General features: G+C 44.2%; 1 protein-coding gene across 1 annotated transcript; it reads left to right on the top strand.

Annotated features, from left to right (window-relative positions):
* Window positions 1–5,835: 5,835 nt before the first annotated feature.
* Window positions 5,836–10,600, top strand: LOC119287089 (DUF21 domain-containing protein At2g14520-like). The gene is made up of 11 exons (XM_037566591.1): window positions 5,836–6,063; window positions 6,807–6,883; window positions 6,960–7,043; window positions 7,115–7,228; window positions 7,318–7,404; window positions 8,311–8,450; window positions 8,581–8,668; window positions 9,163–9,236; window positions 9,543–9,676; window positions 9,799–10,040; window positions 10,346–10,600. Exons 1-11 carry the CDS (start codon window positions 5,886–5,888, stop codon window positions 10,388–10,390), a joined length of 1,263 nt encoding a protein of 420 aa, XP_037422488.1. The 5' UTR covers window positions 5,836–5,885; the 3' UTR covers window positions 10,391–10,600.
* The last annotated feature ends 11,977 nt before the right edge of the window (window positions 10,601–22,577 follow it).

The raw sequence follows: 22,577 nt of genomic DNA, 5'->3' as shown, positions 1-22,577 counted from the left end.
ATAAACAGTGCAAATTGATAACCCACAAGTATAGGAGATCGCAACAGTTTTCGATAAGTAAGAGTGTCGAACCCAACGAAGAGCTAAAGGTAGAACAAATATTCCCTCAAGTTCTATCGACCACCAATACAACTCTACGCACGCTTGACGTTCGCTTTACCTAGAACAAGTATGAAACTAGAAGTACTTTGTAGGTGTTGTTGAATAGGTATGCAAGATAATAAAGAGCAAGTAAAAATAAAGTAGGGGCTGTTTAGATGAAAACACAACTAAATTAGTTTTAGCAAAGAGCTTTTGTCAACAAGAAGGTTATTTGTCCCTAGGCAATCGATAATTAGACCGGTAATCATTATTGCAATTTTATTTGAGGGAGAGGCATAAGCTAACATACTTTCTCTACTTGAATCATATGCACTTATGATTGGAGCTCTAGCAAGCATCCGCAACTACTAAAGATTCATTAAGGTAAAATCCAACCATAGCATTAAAGTATCAAGTCCCCTTTATCCCATACGCAAACAACCTACTTACTCGGATCTGTACTTCTGTCACTCACGCCACCCACCATACTGAGCGAGGGGGAGAGAGCCCCCCTCCTTCTTCTTCCTTGACCTCCATCCTAGATGGGAGAAGGGTTTCCCCTCTGGTCCATGGCCTCCATGGCGTGGGAGGGGCGAGAGCCCCTCCGAGATTGGATCTATCTCTCTGTCTCTCTCTGGTTCTGCGTTCCCAGATTCTTCTCTTTCACCGTTTCTTATATTCCCGGAGATCCGTAACTCCGATTGGGCTGAAATTTTAACACGATCTCTATCCGGATATTAGCTTTCTTGCGACGAAAGAAGGGCTCCAACCGCCTTACGGGGTGGCCATGAGGGTCAGGGGCGCGCCCCCTACCTCGTGGGCCCCTTGAGCATCGTCTCGCGTGGATTCTTCTTCCCAAAAATCATATATATTCCAAAAAAAATCTCCGTCAGTTTTTATTTCGTTTGGACTCCGTTTGATATGGATATTCTGCGAAACAAAAAACATGCAACAAACAGGAACTGGTACTGGGCACTGGATCAATATGTTAGTCCCAAAAATAATATAAAAAGTTGCCAAAAAGTATATAAAAGTTGAATGATATTGGCATGAAACAATAAAAAATTATTGATACGACGGAGACGTATCACAAATCCACTGTTCTAATGGCATAAAAGTTCCCAAACAAAATTAACATGCAAAAGGTTGTTGCTTTCTACTTTGTCAATGTTATCATATTTTATTTGAAATCGTCACATTGCTTTAGTTTATCGTCTTGACAATTGGTTTTGATCTACCAAGTACACCTTAAATTTATATACGGAGTGTGACACTCTCTTTCGGCAAATATTTATCGGTTCTTCAATCATCAAGGGACTTTTGGAGGTTCGTTTTTCTATATACTGGAAGTATTTTTGTTCCTTGTTGAAAAAAATAAAAGAATGTCTAAAACTATAATAATAAGCATACAAAGGTATTCTACAACAACTTGGCATATTATGTGGTTATAAGATAAATTGACATGGCCTATTTTCAACTGCTATCTGCAAGTTCGTATATTTTATGCAAAATGTGTAAAACACTGGTTTTTAGTAAGATTAATTAGAAGTATGTTTTCTTAAACCACGTGCATCTACCCTACTAAAACCTACTCCCTTCGGTTCAATCTTAAGTGACATTTTTGTATCGGTACGATATTTGGCATGAAACTTTAATAATTAGTTTATACCATAGTACATTTATATAACAAAGTATAATTTATGTATTTTAAGGACAATTTTTCAAGACAAATATATACACATTATTTTAAATTTTAAAATATAATTAATTATTATTACTAGTCAATTCTAAAAGGTCATGAATGGAAGTTTGTCGTAGGTGTTACCTATTTGTGAACTAGATGAGAGTGGCATTTTGGCACACGGGAGCGCATGCCCCTGGTTTTAAAATGTGTTTTATACGTATTTTGAAATGTCAAAAAACTTCGAACAAAAATTTGGCGCGTACATCTTAATATTGTACGTACTCACAAAGTTGTTTCGCGAAAAACCGACAAATTATGTGTCGCATGTGAAAAAGACAAAATCTGGTGTTAAAAAGTGCTTTTCACAGACATCTTTTTGTCTTTTTTACAGAAGCTACAAAAAATGTTGGTTTTCTCCGAAACTTGACGTGCACACATATAATGTCGAGATTTTTGCGCCAAATTTTTGTTTGGAGTTTTTTCACACTTTGAAATGTTTTTTCCGTTGGCAGGAGTACGCGCTCCCATGTGCCAAAGCGAATTTTTGGTTACTAGATAGAGTATTTACTATATTTGCTTCTTAAATTTCTATTCAAATAAGGGTCTATCTGATTCATTATAAAAGTGGTCTATGTGATTCACTAGATTTCATAAATGATGAACTGAAGAAGCACATAAATTTTATGTCGTTGCATATGTATGTCGTATAAGTTGCATAATAGTTTCTCTCATACTAAATTAAAGCGTATAATATAATCACCTTATTTTTAAATGATAATATAATCACCCTTGAGACTTCTAACATTCCTAATGAATTGGTGAACACGGTTTGTAGCGACATGATACTAACAAATTAGCTGAAGTTATACAGATCCTTTACTTAGATCAAAACATTGTGTACTCCCTCAATTCCATAATATAGTGCATTTTTTAAAAGAAAGTCAAATTTTGTAAACTTTGACCAAGTTTATAGACAAAACTATTTATATCTACAATCCCAATTATATAAAATATGAAACTACATCTTATGATAAATCTAATGGTATATGTTTGACATTCTAGATATAAAGGGTTTTCTCCACGAACTTGGTCAAAGTTGTGAAGTTTGACTTTTCAAAGAATCTATATACACTATATTATGGAACAGAGGGAGTATTAAATAGCAGCTTCCTAACAGTCGCGGCCCCATTATCCCTACTCAGCAGCCACAACCGCCTCCTACTCTTCTCGTTGTTGCTAGAGACTAGCTACTGGGCTAAGCCTAGTCACTGGTCGATGAAGATGGTGGCGGGAAGGTTTCTACTCATGTAGCCTTTTTAGCGGTGAGATGCAATCTACGAGTGGCTTGAGGTGGAGGGTATGGATGTGCAGCGGTGGCAGTGACATTTCTTGCTGGGCCGAAATCCTCTGGTGGCGAGGCATTGGTGAGTTTCAGGAATCATTGCAATTGTAACACAAAAAGTAAGCATTAATTATGAACATGGAAATAAATAATATTTTATTATTGCATATTTTCAGCCGGTTTTACTTGACAATGTCGGTGTTTTTGCGTCATTACATTGCTTGAACTTGACCTTCAGAGTGAAAAACCAGACTTTCGGTGGTTGGATTGAGCGTCATTCCTTACGTGCTGCTGCTAAAGAATATATTTTGTTGCCATTATGATGTCAAATTAACGATGATCGTTGTGGGTGGTCGTTGCTGTAATTCGTCGATCAATGTTTTGATTGTTTTTTCTTTCTTCGTTCGCTTTGTCATAGCTCCGATCTTTTATGGTTTTGCTTTTATGCCGACGTAATTTGTTCTGTGTGTGCGTTGATGTTAGATTTTTTATCTGCATTCTTTTAACACAGTACATACGCAAGCGCTCATACATACGCGCATACACTCGTTCTTATAAACACACACCGTACATCTATGAGCATTTTCGGAAGACTGTGCTTTTTTTATCCGTGTTGATGTTAGGTGTGAGCGTACATCCTAGTCATGGGGATGTCGGGCGCGCACCGTAGGTTCTACCAAAAGGGAAACAGCCCACGATGCTACTAGCGCGGTGCAGCCTCGTAGGTCGTAGCCGCGGTGGCATAAGATGCCGAGCACCGGCCACGTACGGTGGATCCAGCACGCAGTCTCGCAACGGCCGACGTGCGCGGGGTACCATGCCTCGAATCACGCACACGCGCCCGGCATGCAAGCAATGTGCCGACGTCGTGGAGCCGGTCCATAGGCCAGCTTATATATTTTGTCACAGGTGCAGCACATCACACACGTTCTTCTTTTAGGAGTAGCTCCCCTTATTATCCTCCTTTCTATATTGCTCCTATTTCCGTCGGCCGTCATTCTCGTGGTTGTCAATGTCTTCGCTTTGCTTTCGGTGGCTCGGGCAACAAGTTTGACAATATAAAAAGTAGTACTATAGATCAAATTTGTGGCTCTTGTAACAAGTTTGACAATATAAAAAGTAGATCAAATTTGCTAGCCTAAGCATGTCTACTACCTACCTACCTACCCAAGCATATCTTAGGGCTCATTCGATTTATAAAGTTTTTAAGTAAAAGGAATATAGGATAAATAAAGGATTAATAAGATGCTAAAACTCCTTAGGAATTATATCAATATACACAATCCTAAACCTTGTGCAGTCGCGGCCTTGGTCGGCGCCCACCGATGCTTCTCTCCTCGGTGGCAATGAGATGAGACTCCTTTGTACAACAACGGTCCAAACAGACAGCTCCACCCCCCCTCCCCCGCCCCCGCCCCCGCCCACCGACACACACAGTCCATTTTGTGTCGCTCGTGCGGTGCTCAAGTATGTTTGGACTTGCGCGGTAAGATGTCCCTGCTTGGCGGCTGCCAGTGGACAAGGGCGCCGTCTGTGGGTGTTGTCTCATCCTTGGAGGCGTAGTCCATTTTTTCTAGCCGTGCACCGAAGGAAACCCTAGGTTCGGTTCATCGGGCCAGGCAGCGGCGGCACCACAGTGTCATCTCCTTCTTGGAGGCACTGCTTGCGTGCCCATAGAGTCTATCAGATCGGAAGTGGAGTTGGATGCCTCGTCGGCCTCATCGGCGAGGCTCGGGGTGGAGTGTTGCTTTGGTTTTGGTCGGTGCTATGGCCTTGGACGCAATGTATTCCATCTCCGAGGCCTCTTGGGCGACATGGCCTCAGGTCCGGCTGGTTCCCACTGTCCGCCTGCCTATTCTCTTAGACACTTTGGATGAAGGGTGCGTTGATTCGGCTATGACTTGTTTTTAGGGTCGTGCTTCCGGGACCATGTCAAGCGACATTATAAAATCCGAGTTAGCTACATTAATAGCCTTGTGGTTAACAATACATAGTTTATATACATACTTTCTCCGTCCAGAAATACTTGTCATCAAAATAGATAAAAGGAGATGTATTTAAAATACGAACAAGTATTTTCGGCTATGACTTGTCATCAAAATACATAGTTTATAGCCCTGACATCACTAGGTCTGACTCCTAGCGCCGCCTCCGAGATGTTCGGTTTGGTTGTGACGCGGCCTTGGTGCTCTGTGTTGTGTCTCTCCGTCATTCGTGGCCGGAGGTCGAGCATGGTGGATTGTGTGTCGTTGTAGTCCCGATGTGTTGTTAACGTGATGTGATTGCCGTAGCGTGGTATCAACACCTTTTATGGTTCTGATGCACTTTTTTTTTCTAACATCAGTACAGACGTAAGCGGTGCACTTCTTCATGGTGTACATATCCTCGAAAATAAAATGTTTTTTTTTGAGGATCTCGAAACTAAATTATTGGAGGTGTGGAAGCAGCGGCACATGCCGACAGCCCATAAACAAACTGGTCCACGGAGGCGCTTCCAGCAATTTCCGCAGGGCGAATCGGACACGAACACTCCCGCTCGCTGCCCGGTGGGCCCACCCAACCGCCAGCCAGGGACGAGCAGGCCTGGCCCACATGTCATAGAGACGCACGTCCCCGTCCTCTTCACACGCCCAAGCTGCGCTCAGTCCAAATACCGAAACGGCTCACTGGGAAAAGGGGAGAAAAAACAGAGCTCAATAACTTCGAGGAGGAGGAGAGGCGTGGCGGGGGAAGGAAGGGAGGGAGGGAGCTCGTCGTCGTCGTCGTCGTCGGCGGCGGATGGCGGTGGAGTACCGCTGCTGCGGGGGCCCCTTCTTCGAGCACATCGCCATCATCGTGGTGCTGGTGCTCTTCGCGGGGCTCATGTCCGGGCTCACCCTCGGCCTCATGTCCCTCAGCCTCGTCGACCTCGAGGTCCTCGCCAAGTCCGGCACCGACAAGGACCGCAAGTACGCAGGTGATGCCCCCATTCCCGCCCCCATTCCTCCGCGCGCTCTGCTTCCCCGCGCCCGATTTGGCTGGCACTAGTACTATTTCAGTCTGGGGTTTGCTCTGTTGCCCGTCCCCCGGGCCGGCTCGCCATTTCGCCGAACAGCTTGCACGCGTCGGCCCCGCCGAGGAATCGAAATCAGATGGCGAATGTTGGGGGCGCGCTGCTGCGAGGAGCTGGCGAATCGTTTCGGTTTTTCGTCCGCGGGGATCCACCCTGCTCAGAAAGGATTGCTTGTAGGAGTGCTTTCCTTTTCTTTCCTTTCCTTTCTTGTCTTGTCTTCATCGATGAATTCGTGCTGTTCATCGGGGGGCTTGGTCACCTCGTTAGTTTGTTCGCGTCCTGTTCAAGGAGATGGTGACATATGGTACGCTCGGTGCGCTGGCTTGTTCTCTCGGAAAGTGAGAGGTCGTAGCATAGCACTGGCACAGTACAAGGGGGGAAATGGAAAATTATGTGAGATGCGTCTGTCAGTACAAGTTAGAAAAATAATACTCTGGTCTTCTTTTAATCCTGGGTTATTTTTGTCCCTTATTGAACCCTGATATGATTGGAGAATGGAGACCGATGATGAATTCTAGGCTTATTTCTTTAGTTGATTGAAATGCAAAACATGCCAACTACCTTGTTCTATGAGACGCATGTTTCAGATGCAAATAGAAACATCTAATGTAATTTCTTAGGTGTTAATAATAATATTCTGTTTGCAGCTAAGATATTGCCCGTCGTGAAAAACCAGCACCTTCTGCTATGCACTCTTCTGATCTGCAACGCTGCAGCTATGGAGGTACTCTTCTTGATTTTCAAGTCACCCCCTCTATATAAGTCAAGTAGCTGATAACATACTTCTTGATCCATATTAGGCACTGCCAATCTTCCTTGATAGCCTGGTGACTGCTTGGGGTGCTGTTTTGATCTCTGTGACATTGATCCTGCTGTTCGGCGAGGTGAGTGGTTAAAACTTTACTTGTGATGCTCAAATGCATGGTATGGTATGCTAATAGTTTGATATGAACAGATCATACCACAATCTATCTGCTCACGGTATGGGCTGGCAATTGGTGCCTCGGTTGCTCCGTTAGTCCGTGTTCTTGTTTGGATTTGTTTCCCTGTTGCATATCCAATCGCCAAGGTACTACTATACTCCTAGACTCGATGCGATTATCTACATGACGAGTTCTTGAACATGCATGATTTGAACTTTTGCCCTTTCTGTTTCAGCTGCTGGACCATGTGCTTGGTCACGGTAAAGCGGCACTTTTCCGCAGAGCTGAGCTAAAAACACTTGTGACACTGCATGGAAATGAGGTAACAGAACTGATTGTCTAATCTTTCAAATTGAAATACCGTGAGACTGCGTCGATCTTAGACAGTTGTAAGGTATTTATTTCTGTATGTAAGTAGATATTGAGGCCCACTTCTCTCTTCCTGCTCACCGTCTATCCAGGAAACATGATATAGGGTCACACACATTATGTAGTGTCTGCCTAGTAAATGCAATTTTGGACACACCTTCATGATAGCAGTTTGTATATCTTCTTAAATGGAATCCACATTCCTTAAATACTGTAAGCATTTTTGGAACACAGTGATATACTCCGCCAAAAAATTTGCGCACGAAACAGAGAATATGTTAGTGACCTGTGAGGTCTAAATATCTTTGATGTGCAGACGGTGGTTGGTCTGTGGTAGGATATCACAAGTAGCTATAAATACTGATAGGGATGAATTTCACATAACTTGGCATGTGGGTTCTAGATGCTAGTTTGGATAATACATCATGTGATTGTAGCTACAAAAACATGTACAATCCATTATCCCAACCAGAGGTTCCAAACCATGCTGATCTGCTGGTCTACACGTTTACTCTCTGGATTGGTCTGAGATTTATTAGCAGAACGAACTTGATTCATGACAATCTGGCCACCAAATAACCGAGGATACATGCTGCTTCGTCACATGGAAGATCAACGGGCGATAAAAGTGGTCGGACCCTTCCCCGGACCCTGCGCAAGCGGGAGCTACGTGCACCGGGCTGCCCTTTACCTTGATGCATCTTAATATATTTTTTGCTTTTGCAAGCCAGTATATTTGTCACTGAACACACCCTAAATAATCCTTGTCACCATTTATTTTATTCACCAGGCATGCCACTTTATCCCCTTTAGCCTGCATTGCTAGTTTTTAACTCCGACTTATCTTATTACTAAACAGGCTGGTAAAGGTGGAGAGTTAACCCATGATGAAACAACTATAATAGCTGGAGCTCTTGAGCTCAGTGAAAAGAAAGCTAAAGATGCTATGACACCTCTTTGTGATACATTTGTGATTGATATAAATGCAAAGCTCGACAGGTACTGGATTGTCTTGTTGAACAATAATTCGATTAAACATGGGCTACAGTTATGCATGTTTCTCTTTTGTTAAAATGCATGATGTTCTGTTTAGCACATAGTTCAATCATTTGTGTTCTCTTTTGTGCAGGAAACTAATGCAAGAGGTCATTGAGAAAGGTCATAGCAGAGTGCCAGTTTATTATGAAAAGGATACAAACATTATTGGATTGATATTGGTAATTCTATATTCTGCTTTTAAATTGATATGCAATTTTGTCACAGTTTTTTATTTGGATGAAAGGTTTTAGTATTTTCTATTTCCTCAGAATTAGCACCTGCCAGTTTGTGCCTTGTTGGACAATGATATTTGAGCAGAACAGGATTCACAAAATCGACCAAGATCTTTAGTTTCTGGCCAGATAGATATCCACGAGTTATTCTGTAGGTAAAAGGCAGGAAATTGGTGGGCACTGGGGTTGCCAGCCCTGGGTAGAGTAGTTTGACACTTGTATGACTCAAGTTTAGAGTCCGATCAGAGTGGAGGCTTTTGTATCCGTGTACCTGCATTTGAACTAGGATTGCATATTATCTGCAAGAGAGGTGACTGCGTATTAAGGACTTAAAATTTTGCTTTTTATTTTGTATTATTTTATATACAAATAATAAAACTGGTAACCTTTCATGTGGGCAACTGTATTGTACTCATCTATATTTTGCTATATATTTTCAGGTGAAGAATTTATTATCCATTAACCCTGATGATGAAATTCCCATAAAGAGTGTAACTATCCGCAAAATTCCTCGGTATGGTATAGTCCAAAATTTTATGTATATATTTATGCTGTTTAATATAGTTGAGTAGCTCCCGTTCAATGCAACTATTAATGGCTGTGAATCGCTGGTCTGTCTGTCACTGGCTGATCTATATAAGTCAAAATACAAACAAAGTGATCCCATACTCGCTTCTTATATCTTCTCAAAATACAAACAGAGTGAAGTAGAATACATGAACAGAAGGACATGTATTTTTGCTCATTGGAAATTCTGGAATTGTGTACCAAGTATTTGTATGTACAGCTTACATCTCTGCACCTTGTTATATAAATTCAGCGTTTCAGAAGACATGCCCCTGTATGACATCCTAAATGAATTCCAGAAGGGCCACAGCCACATGGCGGTTGTCATAAGGCAAAACATTCCAAACTACCCAGCTAAGCAGCCCAGCATCGATGGTGGATCTCTTGGTGAGCAGCTCCAAGGCAGTCCGTAGTTCTTCTGAACTTGCATGTCGCACGCATATGTAAACTGCCGCCGTCCAGTTTTCTGAGTTTCTCTTTGTTCTCCTGCCTTTTGGTGTCAAAAACAGAGGTCGCCATCGCCATTGATGACAAGCAGGGTGAGAAGGTTGCGAAGAGTCTCACTCCGCTGCGGAGGTGGAAGAGCTACCCCAACACCCAGAACTCCAACACGGGGAGCAGGAGGGGGAAATGGTCCAAAGACCAGTCGGACGTCCTCCAAGTGCACGAAGAGCCGTTGCCCACGCTGAGCGAGGATGAAGAAGCCGTCGGCATCATAACCATGGAGGATGTCATTGAAGAACTGCTGCAGGTTAGTTCCCGCAAAGAGCTCATCATTTTTACCTTCTCCAACGCATGCGACTTGCACTTGTTACAAAGGATGGTGATATTTCAAATCCACGCTCATAATGGTTGTTCTCCTTGTCGACAACATAAGATGTGCTGTACAAGATGATGATCGTTCTACCAACCTGTTGATCTTTTTCTTTTCTTTTTTGCGGGGGACCAACCTGTTGATCAGTGTGGTGTATGGTTGCTTCAAGCTCAAGCATGTATAGACTGTTTTTTTGCAGTACTACATTAACTGTTTTTTTTTTGTGTGTGTGTGGTGCGCAGGAGGAGATCTACGACGAAACCGACGTACATGTTGAGGAGCAATAACACATTGCTTGCTAGGGTTTACGCACACGGTAAACTTGCCGTTTTGGCTGGAGCCGGAAGCAAAGTTGCGTGCCACGCCAGTTTCTTTTCTTTTTTTGTGCCGAGGGGAAGAAGAAACAATATATGTATGTATGATAACGTAACGTTGTACTGCTACGTGTGAATAGACAGAGACCGCAAATATTAGTTCGTCTGAAGTGTTGATACGAATGCCGGGTGCATGCATTTGTAGTGGAGGATCGATGTATGTATGTCCTGCAGCAGAATCTGCAGGGCGGCGAGGTTTCCTGGAAACTGCACCGACCAAATATCCCGAGATGTTACATGCCAGTGGAGTGCACCCTCGTTTTTTGCGCCCGAGACTGGTAGCAGCATTCCCGCTGCAAAACGTTCGTGCGGTGTGGTGCAAGTGCAACCCCAGCCGTGCGGACGGGCAGACCCCGTGGGAGGGAGCATGGCAGCGTGCCGCATTTAGAGCAGCTACGGTGAACGGCCGATACGGCACTGTTCCCCCGGCTGGGGCCTGTTTGTCAAGGACTCAAGGTACTAAGCACGACAAGCGTGGCACGCACACGTAATAAACCCGGACTGAAATGAGGCGGCCTCTGCTCTCGCATCACTCGTCCAATTATTGCCCAAAATACGTACTGCAGTACGATTTGGACGTGTTCGCCGAGCTGTCTGCCTACCCTACCCGCCTACTTTCCGACAGGCCAAAAAAAAGGTGTACGTACGTCGAGGGTATATATTTACTCGAAGGAAACAGAGGCCGTGACCCACCGGCCGTAGAGCTGAGCAGCTAGATACGGGGCAGTAGTGATTAACCACGGTGCTGTGGGAATTGAAGCCCACGGAGAGTACGCTACAGTCCCACCCTACTTATGCATGAAGATACAAAGAGAGCCAGAGAGATAGAGAGAGGCACATGACGATATTGATGGCGCTGTACTGTACGTACGCAATACTACTACATGCGTGCTCGCCGCGCCGGCCCCTGTATGATACTCGATCGCGTACGTGACGCCGGTCCTGCTCCCGGTCCCCGTACGTACTGTACTGCGCGCGAGGTAATTACAATTGAAAAGGAACCAGCAGAAAAGGGGCCGGGGCGTGTTGCATCCGACAGAAACATGCGTAGGTTATTGCTGGTAGTTGTCATTAGGTGGTCTACGAGTATAGATGTAATTTTTATTTTTTTGATGTTTGTTGTACCGTCATGATTGAAGATGAATAGATCAAAAATTTCCCCGCAAAAACTAAGTAGGTTATTGCAGTTGTTTATTTCATTTTGGTTCTTATCTATGCTGGCTTGGATTTTAAGTATGTTGTGGTGGCGTTATGTTTCATTCGTATATTGTGTTGGGATGTTGATGGAGACTGCATTTGTTCTAAGAGGAGGGCAGGGTTGTTCGGTGTGTGTTTGTGGTATCCTTACATGTTTCGATATCGGTGTCAGCTCGGCTCCGTACTTCGCTCGCTCGCTTAGCTTTATTTTTTCCCGGTGCACCACTCCAAGCTCAGAAGAAGCCGACTATCGTATTTGAAAAAGTTCGGCCAATAACAAGATGTTCACGGGTTTTTAAAATCTTGGGTTTTACAAAAATTTCAATAAAAAGTGTTTATGAATTCAAAAAACCGCTCACTGATTTAAAAAACTTCATGAATTTTAATAAACATTGGTAAATTAAAGTATACAGAAATAAAAAACAAACAAGAGAAGAAAAATAAAAATAAAAGCTATTAAAAACAATAGAAAAAACAAAAAAATAAAGATAAACGAAAAATTAGGGAATACCTACTCAAACTAGGAAAATTGGATGTCCACCAACACACAGTCATATAGTGGGGCTCATAACGACATCTACAGCCCCCTGCCCATTAGGAGGCTCCAAATTTAGAAAGCTTGTTCATAAATTAAAATGCAAAAAAAAAACTAAGAAGAAAAGAGAAAAACTATTTAAATGGTAAAAAGACATAAAAGAAAGAATAAATAAAAACCAGACAATATCTTCTCAAAACCGGTTAGTCCATTACTACTAGATAAGTGTTACTCTCAGCCAGGGACGTATCTTTAGACGCGGGGTCTATATGAACACCATAGCCCCGCATGCAGTAGGACGCTTTAAATCTAGCTTAGGGCATCTCCAATGGAGTCACAAATAGCCCGCAAACGTTTAGACCATGCTGTCCGGACGCACTTTGACATCCAACGCCAAGCCATATTTGTTTGCGAGCAGTTCGGATGTTCGAATTCCTGCAAACCGAAAGCAAACCTGTGAAGGTTCGCGGGAGTCCTGACATTCGTCACGTACCCCTCGTCCGCCCATGATGGCGAAAGGCCACTACTATTTGGCGGAAGATTGCTAATGACTATATGCATTTGACAGAAAGGTTGCTAAATGTCTATATGCATTTGGCGGAAAGTTGTTGAACGGACCTTTGGATGTAAACCTGGCAAACGCCGGGTCAGAGCGGGTTTCGGGACAGGCTTCTAAAAGCCCAACCTTCCTTTCCCTTGCATTTTCATAACCGGTGAAATGCCGAGTATGCACGAATTCCCCCAATTTTGCCGAAGACTGAGCCCGCCCGGAAGCCTAAAATACATTCTGTTTTCAAGCTCAAGCCCAGCCCAGAATCAAGCCCGAAAGCCCGACCCAAACGTTTAGTGTACACACATTGCAAGCCCGACCCAAAGCCCAAAAGTCCGGCCTGAAATACGAAAAAAGAGAAGCCTGACCCCAGCTGAATAGCCTTTAGGGCTGCAAAATAAGGCCCAAGCCCGCTCCGAATGACAAGCCCGGACTGGCCCGTCCCAAGTTTTTTGGGCCGGGCTGCCCATGCCCGGGTCTAGTTGGATGACCGACTCCTCTATGGTATTGTGTCCGGTCCATGAAGATAGTATGTTTATTGCAGAGATAGAAGACTAGGCCGGCGAAAAGCCAAAGCCATGTAATTTTGTTTTTGAGCGTAGAAATCATAATTTTAAAGCTCACAATCTTACCAAATTTGCTTGAAATTTAAATATAAGTAGACATATTTGATTGGGTTCGCCTCATGACTCGACTAGTGTATCTATGAACATCATTATCAATCAATAAAGTCGGGCGAGATTTCTCAAAAAAAAAAAGTAAACAGCGGCCTTTCTCAAAAAAGAAAATGTAAAACAGCCAGGCCCCGTGTATCACCGTTCCCTAAATGCGGTCGATGCGATCCGTGGCAGGGAGCGCCGGCCGCTGTATCTTCACAGCACACACCAGTGGCTTGTGTTTGTACGTACGTGTGTGATAGTGTGGTGTGACCCACGTGTGCAGTGTAGCAATGAGAACTGGCACACGATAGGATTTCAGGATCCCCGACCAGCCAGCGTATCTATTTCATCTACTCGGTCACATTAATGGAGTGCACCAAAAACATTCGCTCATCCTCTCGTTGCGACTCGCGAGGCGCGAATATGACGCATTTTCCCGGTTCAGTGCAGCGGCATCGCCCGTCTACTTCGCATGCGGGTTCCTTTTCCCTTTGTTGCCATCGACCCAACAGGCCAACACACGACCAGTGAGAGCATCTACAGCCGGCGTCTCAAACCCGTTTCATACATCTGGGCGAGCCGTTTATTCATTGACCGGTCACGATCCCCTTAAACGGGTCTCAAATGTCCGAACTGACCGACACCCCTCATATCCAGTTTAAATATGATGTGGATATAAGACGGGGTCCCACGCGGACTCGTCCGGAAACCCGACAGTCCGATGAACGCCTCCTCCGTCGCCGCGGCGTGAACGCCGCATGGCGTCGCTCCGGCTCGCCGTCCGAGAGCAATCCGCCTATTTTACCTCGTCGGAGTCCCGCAATCCTAGTCCATCCACCTCACCCTCTCCGCCCCGTTAGTCCAAGCCTATCCACCTCCTCCATCTCCCGCTCCGGCGCTCTATAATACGGTCCGAACACAGAGCTCGGCTACTGCAGAGGGACTACTACTTTCGGGCCACCAACACAGAGCACCTCACCAAGCTCAAATCCAAGCTCCATAGAATTTGTATGTTATTGTTAAGCTCTTGCGCTCGGTTCAGTGTTGCTCGCTTCCACTCAGAAGCAAGTACAATAGGGCCTCTTTGATTCACATGATTGTCAAAATGAAAGAATAGGAAAAATGCAGGAATAGGATAACATGTCCCATAGTATCCTACAGGATTTGAAAAAATGTTTGATAGCGCGGGAAAAACAAAGAAATTCTACAAAGAGGTTTGAGTGGATGGAAATTTTCCTCCAAAATGTAGTACAAATGGATCCTATGGAAAAATTCCTAATGATGCCAATCCTATGAATCAAACGAGCACCATGGAAAAAATTCTTAAGGATTCAAATCCTCCAAAAATCCTATGCAATTCCTTTGAATCAAAGGAGCCCTAACATGTTTCGAACATCCCCGCAAAACATCCAAAACTCCGGAAGAGATTTCTAGACAACCTTAGAGCTTGGCGTGGGAGCAAAATCGATTGGCGCTCAAGAAATTTCTAGACAACTTATGAGCAGCAAGGATTCACCTGTACAATGAAGATGAACTCGGCCATCTCTGAGCAGCCAACAGAGAGACCTGAATCTCGCTGAAGCGTCTCGTCTCGACCGAGACCAAGATGGTACTGCTCGGGAACCTCACGGCAAGTCCGGCGGCCACCTCGTCGGAGCAATCCTCTCCTCTTGCCGTTGTCGTCACCTAGCCTCCTCCCGTTGCCCGGCGGCCACCTCGGTGCAGACGGCGGTCTCTTCTCTTCTCTCCTCCCCTCCCAAGCCCCAAGTCTAAGTTGCACACGCACCCCGCACGCGGATGAATCATCACTTCTAGTATATATAGAGATGGAGATGCGGTGGTTTGGACTTGGGAGGAGTTAGAAGGAGGGCATGGTCCATGACCAGTGGGAGGGTCGAGCCCCGGATCAGTGACTTAGCACAAAGCTTGGCCAGAGGGATGACCGGTGTCGTGGATCAGTGAGGTGGCGCAAGCCAGACCGTGTGATGATGATGATGATGATGATGGCGGCACACACGCATCCTTGCTATTTCCAGCAAAGTGACCTCATTTTTCTTAATGGAAAGAATATTGCAATGGTCTGTCTATTTACTTTCGAGTCAAGTTATCCCATCCTGCTTTCTTTGAGAATGTCGAATATCAATTGTTCTTGAATTTGTACTTTATCTATCAAATGCTGAAGCAATCCTTCTCTCTTATTTCACTTGACAAGAATAACCAATGTGTGTTACAAGAAAAGAAAAGCAAATGGATCCGGTAACACGTCCAAACAAGAATAGGCATGGATCCTCAAACAAACAAGGACAAATTGATTATGTATGCGATTGACAAGTCGTCGTTTAGATAGATGGTCAAACAAGCAGCCACATTTGGTTTGATTGCATCTTCCAGCAACAATAATTCCATCAACCCATACATACAAAAAAACTCCAAAGGTGGCTTCAGAGTTAAGCATTTATAGATTTCGCACAAAGGAGTCATCTACAATTTATAGATTTCACACAAAGGAGTCATCTACAATTTCATTATCCAGGCCACAACATCACAGAAAGAGAGAAAGACACAGAAACCAAATGGATACAGCAGCCTTACATTTTTGTGCACAAATTAGCATTTGCTGTTCCTAATCTCTAGTTGTCTCTGGTGATCGTGGTTGTGACACCCCCGATTCAATCGTATACTATTCATACACGCAAATTTGTATGATCAAGATCCAGGACTTACAGGAAGATATCACAACACAACTCTAGACGCAAATTAAAATAATACAAGCTTTATATTACAAGCCAGGGGCCTCGAGGGCTCAAATACATAAGCTCGAATATACAAGAGTCAGCGGAAGCAACAATATCTGAGTACAGGCATAAGTTAAACAAGTCTGCCTTAAGAAGGATAGCACAAAAGCAACATCGATCGAAAAGGCAAGGCCTCCTGCCTGGGAGCCTCCTAACTAATCCAGGTCGTCAGCGACCGTCACCCAGAGATCCTAGCCTATCGAAGACTAGCATCTTCAAGCATCTTGCAGCATTTAGAAGAGTACAGAACAACATAATGTAAAGTAGTAATAGTGTTATCAACCTCGCCCAGAGATCCTTCCTTGACCCCCCTGCGAGAAAGCAATCCCAGAGCCATACGATCAATTTATCATCACAAGTATCCAGTTCTAGTTGTATTGATCGGGATATAACTCCAAGTGTCCGTTACCGTAGGACAAACTATCGATAGATGTTTTCTTCCCTGCAGGGGTGCACCAACTTACCCACCATGCTCGATTAACTCCGGACGGACACACTTTCCTGGGTCATGCCCGGCCTCGGCCAAACAATACGTCGCAGCCCGACCTAGGCTTAATAGAGAGGTCAGCCTGCCGGACTAACCCTATGCCACTAGGGGTCATGGGCCATCGCCCCGGGAACTCCTGCACATTGTGAACGTGGCTAGTGAGCAGACCTAGCTCCTTAAAAGGCAGGTGCTTACGCAGTCCAACCCGCCGCGCGCCGCTCAGTCGCTGACATCTAATACGCTTCGGCTGATGCATACGACGCAGAACGTCCATACTATGCCCACGTGATGGTTAGTGCTATCAGGCCAGAGGGCCCTGGGATCAAATATCCAAACCATTAGTGTGTTGGTAGCGCGGTCACGAGCAGAGACTCACGAAAGATGTGACCCCGTCGCCCCGTCTCGAGTACTTGCGGCAAGGGCTAAGAATGCCCGGCCACGCCTCGTAAGTATCTCGCGGGCACCTTCCAGGTCAACCCGACTCCACATCACTCGCAACTAAGCTCGCGCGGGTACCCCTCAGGGCCAATCCGTCTTTAGTAACTTGGTTCAGTGTAAAGTCATAGTAACCATAGTAACTGCGTGTCTAACACCAAGGGAAACCCTGAGGAACCACCCTCGGTGGATTCCACTCGATGTAATCATCAAGGTGAACAGAAGAGGAACCACCCTCGAGGTTCACACTTGAGGGGTTGCACAACAGAGTCGTATCGGAAGTGGTTAAGGAGGAAATCACCCTCGATAACCATGACTGAATAGCTACACTACAGAGATCTCATCAGGAGTGATGTATGAGGTGTCACCCTCGGCACTCGATAATAACTCTGCAGAGTCATACAACTAGGGGAGTGATGTGCGGCGTCGGGGCCTGGACGTCAATCACGTTGATCGAGTCATCGAACATAAAGCGGGGCAACAAGGACAAGGTGGGGGTCACTGATGGATCACTAACCAACCTATACTAAGCAGTTTAGGATAAGCAGGCAGGTAACAATAACAAGCTATGCATCAGAGTAGGATCATACAGAAAGCAGTAGCAGTTCTAATTGTTGGGGAACGTAATAATTTCAAAAAAATTCATACGCACACGCAAGATCATGCTGACGCATAGCAACGAGAGGGGAGAGTCGTCCACGTACCCTCGTAGACTGTTAAGCGGAAGCGTTATGACAACGCGGTTGATGTAGTCGTATGTCTTCACGATCGACCGATCCTCAGTACTGAATGTACGGCACCTCCGCGTTCAGCACACGTTCAGCTCGGTGACATCCCGCGAACTCACGATCCAGTAGAGCTCAAGGGAGAGTTTCGTCAGCACGACGGTGTGGTGACGATGTTGATGAAGTTACCGTCGCAGGGCTTCGCCTAAGCACCGCTACAGTATGACTGAGGTGGATTATGGTGGAGGGGGGCACCGCACATGGCTGGGAGAGATCAATGATCAACTTGTGTGTCTAGAGGTGCCTCCTGCCCCCGTATATAAAGGATCAAGGGGGAGAGGTGGCCGGCCAAGGAGGGCATGCCAAGGGGGGAGTCCTACTCCCACCGGGAGTAGGACTCCTCCTTTCCTAGTAGGTGTAGGAGAAGGGGAAGGAAAGGGAGAGGAGGAGAAGGAAAGAGGGGGGCGACGCCCCTTGCACTAAACCAATTTGGTTTGGGCCTTGGGGGAGGGGGGGCGCCTCACACTCCCCTTGCTGCCCTCTATTTCCACTAAGGCCCATGTAGGCCCATTAAGCCCCCCCGGTAACCCCCGTTACTCTGGTATTTACCCGGTAACCCTCCCGGTGTCCGAATATAACCTTCCAATATATCAATCTTTATGTCTCGACCATTTCGAGACTCCTCGTCATGTCCGTGATCACATCCGGTACTCTGAACTACCTTCGGTACATCAAAACATATAAACTCATAATATCGATCGTCACAGAACTTTAAGCGTGTAGACCCTACGGGTTCGAGAACTATGTAGACATGACCGAGACACGTCTCCGGTCAATAACCAATAGCGGAACCTGGATGTTCATATTGGCTCCTACATATTCTACGAAGATCTTTATTGGTCAAACCGCCATTGTTGAGGAAATCGTTAACTGGTAACTGCTCGGTTGGCTGGTGAGTAGGGGATTAATAGGCTAATCGGCAAGTTAATCGGCCATTTAATCAATTAACCGGACGATTTATCAGTTTATCGGCTACTTGGTGACCCTATGAGTAGGGATTAATCGGCAAGTTAACTGGTTAATCGGACGAATTCTTGAACAGGGCAAACCGCATAACAACATACGTTGTTCCCTTTGTCATCGGTATGTTACTTACCCGAGATTCGATCGTCGGTATCTCAATACCTAGCTCAATCTCATTACCGGCAAGTCTCTTTACTCGTTCCGTAATGCATCATCTCGCAACTATCTCATTAGTCACATTGCCTGCAAGGCTTATAGTGATGTGCATTACCGATAGGGCCCAGAGATACCTCTCCGACAATCGGAGTGACAAATTATAATCTCGATCTATGCCAACTCAACAAGTACCATCGGAGACACCTGTAGAACACCTTTATAATCATCCAGTTATGTTGTGACGTTTGGTAGCACACAAAGTGTTCCTTCGGTAATCGGGAGTTGCATAATCTCATAGTCATAGGAACATGTATAAGTCGTGAAGAAAGCAATAACAACATACTAAACGATCAAGTGCTAAGCTAACGAAATGGGTCAAGTCAATCACATCATTCTCCTAATGATGTGATCCCATTAATCAAATGACAACTCATGTCTATGGCTAGGAAACATAACCATCTTTGATCAACGAGCTAGTCAAGTAGAGGCATACTAGTGACACTTTGTTTGTCTATGTATTCACACATGTACTAAGTTTCCGGTTAATACAATTCTAGCATGAATAATAAACATTTATCATGATATAAGGAAATATAAATAACAACTTTATTATTGCCTCTAGGGCATATTTCCTTCAGTCTCCCACTTGCACTAGAGTCAATAATCTAGATTACATAGTAATGATTCTAACACCCATGGAGTCTTGGTGTTGATCATGTTTTGCTCGTGGAAGAGGCTTAGTCAACGGGTCTGCAACATTCAGATCCATATGTATATTGCAAATATATATGTCTCCCACCTGGACTTGATTCCGGATGGAATTGAAGCGTCTCTTGATGTGCTTGGTTCTCTTGTGAAATCTGGATTCCTTTGCCATGGCATTTGCACCAGTATTGTCACAAAAGATTCCCGATGCACTAGGTATGACACCTAGATCGAATATGAACTCCTTCATCCAGACTCCTTAATTTGCTGCTTTCGAAGCAGCTATGTATTCCACTTCACACGTAGATCCCGCCACGACGCTTTGTTTAGAATTGCACCAACTGACAGCTCCACCGTTTAATGTAAACACGTACCCGGTTTGAGATTTAGAATTGTCTGGATCAGTGTCAAAGGTTGCATCGACGTAACCATTTATGATGAGCTCTTTGTCACCTCCATAAATGAGAAACATATCCTTAGTCCTTTTCAGGTATTTCGGGATGTTCTTGACCGCTGTCCAGTGATCCATTCCTGGATTACTTTGGTACCTCCCTGCTAAGATAATAGCAAGGCACGCATCAGGTCTGGTACACAGCATTGCATACATGATAGAGCCTATTGTAGAAGCATAGGGAACACTTCTCATTTTCTCTCTATCTTCTGCAGTGGTCGGGCATTGAGTCTGACTCAACTTCACACCTTGTAACACAGGCAAGAACCCTTTATTTGCTTGATCCATTTTGAACTTTTTCAAAACTTTGTCAAGGTATGTGCTTTGTGAAAGTCCAATTAAGCGTCTTGATCTATCTCGATAGATCTTGATGCCCAATATGTAAGCAGCTTCACCGAGGTCTTTCATTGAAAAACTCTTATTCAAGTATCCTTTTATGCTATCCATAAATTCTATATCATTTCCAATTAGCAATATGTCATCCACATATAATATCAGAAATGCTACAGAGCTCCCACTCACTTTCTTGTAAATACAGGCTTCTCCAAAAGTCTGTATAAAACCATATGCTTTGATTAAACTATCAAAACGTTTATTCCAACTCCGAGAGGCTTGCACCAGTCCATAAATGGACCGCTGGAGCTTGCACATTTTGTTAGCTCCCTTTGGATCGACAAAACCTTCCGGTTGCATCATATACAACTCTTCTTCCAGAAATCCATCCAGGAATGCAGTTTTTACATCCATTTGCCAAATTTCATAATCATAAAATGCGGCAATTGCTAACATGATTCGAACAGACTTAAGCATCGCTACGTGTGAGAAAGTCTTATCGTAGTCAACTCCTTGAACTTGTCAAAAACCTTTCACAACAAGTCAAGCTCTGTAGATAGTAACATTACCGTCAGCGTCAGCCTTCTTCTTGAAGATCCATTTATTCTCTATGGCTTGCCGATCTTTGGGCAAGTCAACCAAAGTCCACACTTTGTTCTCATACATGGATCCCATCTCAGATTTCATGGCCTCAAGCCATTTTGCGGAATCTGGGCTCACCATCGCTTCTTCATAGTTCGTAGGTTCGCCTTGGTCAAGTAACATGACCTCCAGAATAGGATTACTGTACCACTCTGGTGCGGATCTTACTCTGGTTGACCTATGAGGTTCGGTATTAACTTGATCTGAAGCTTCATGATCAACATCATTAGCTTCCTAACTAATTGGTGTAGTTGTCACAGGAACCGGTTTATGTGATGAACTACTTTCCAATAAGGGAGCAGGTACAGTTACCTCATCAAGTTCTACTTTCCTCCCACTCACTTCTTTCAAGAGAAACTCCTTCTCTAGAAAGGATCCATTCTTAGCAACACATGTCTTGCCTTCAGAGCTGTGATAGAAGGTGTACCCAACAGTTTCCTTTGGGTATCCTATGAAGACACATTTCTCCAATTTGGGTTCGAGCTTATCAGATTGAAGCTTTTTCACATAAGCATCGCAGCCCCAAACTTTAAGAAAAGACAACTTTGGTTTCTTGCCAAACCACAGCTCATAAGGTGTCATCTCAACGGATTTAGATGGTGCCCTATTTAACGTGAATGCAGCCGTCTCTAAAGCATAACCCCAAAACGATAGCGGTAAATCAGTAAGAGACATCATAGATCGCACCATATCTAGTAAAGTGCGATTACGATGTTCGGACACACCATTTCGTTGTGGTGTTCCGGGTGGCGTGAGTTGCGAAACTATTCCTCATTGTTTCAAATGTAGACCAAACTCGTAACTCAAATATTCTCCTCCACGATTAGATCGTAGGAACTTTATTTTCTTGTTACGATGATTTCCCACTTCACTCTGAAATTCTTTGAACTTTTCAAATGTTTCAGACTTATGTTTCATTAAGTAGATATACCCATATTTGTTCAAATCATCTATGAAGGTGAGAAAATAACGATACCCGCCACGAGCCTCAATATTCATAGGACCACATACATCAGTATGTATGATTTCTAACAAATATGTTGCTCGCTCCATTGTTTTGGAGAACGGCGTTTTAGTCATCTTGCCCATGAGGCATGGTTCGCAAGTACCAAGTGATTCATAATCAAGTGATTCCAAAAGTCCATCAGTATGGAGTTTCTTCATGCGTTTTACACCAATATGACCCAAATGTCAGTGCCACAAATAAGTTGCACTATCATTATCAACTCTGCATCTTTTGGCTTCAATAATATGAATATGTGTATCACTACTATCGAGATTTAATAAAAACAGACCACTCTTCAAGGGTGCATGACCATAAAAGATATTACTCATGTAAATAGAACAACCATTATTCTCTGATTTAAATGAATAACCGTCTCACATCAAACAAGATCCAGATATAAT

Source organism: Triticum dicoccoides, chromosome 4A, assembly GCF_002162155.2.
Source record: "Triticum dicoccoides isolate Atlit2015 ecotype Zavitan chromosome 4A, WEW_v2.0, whole genome shotgun sequence".
Taxonomy (NCBI): Eukaryota; Viridiplantae; Streptophyta; class Magnoliopsida; order Poales; family Poaceae; genus Triticum; species Triticum dicoccoides.
The sequence above is the reverse complement of the archived record's forward strand: the minus strand, read 5'-3'. Positions and strand labels throughout refer to the sequence as shown.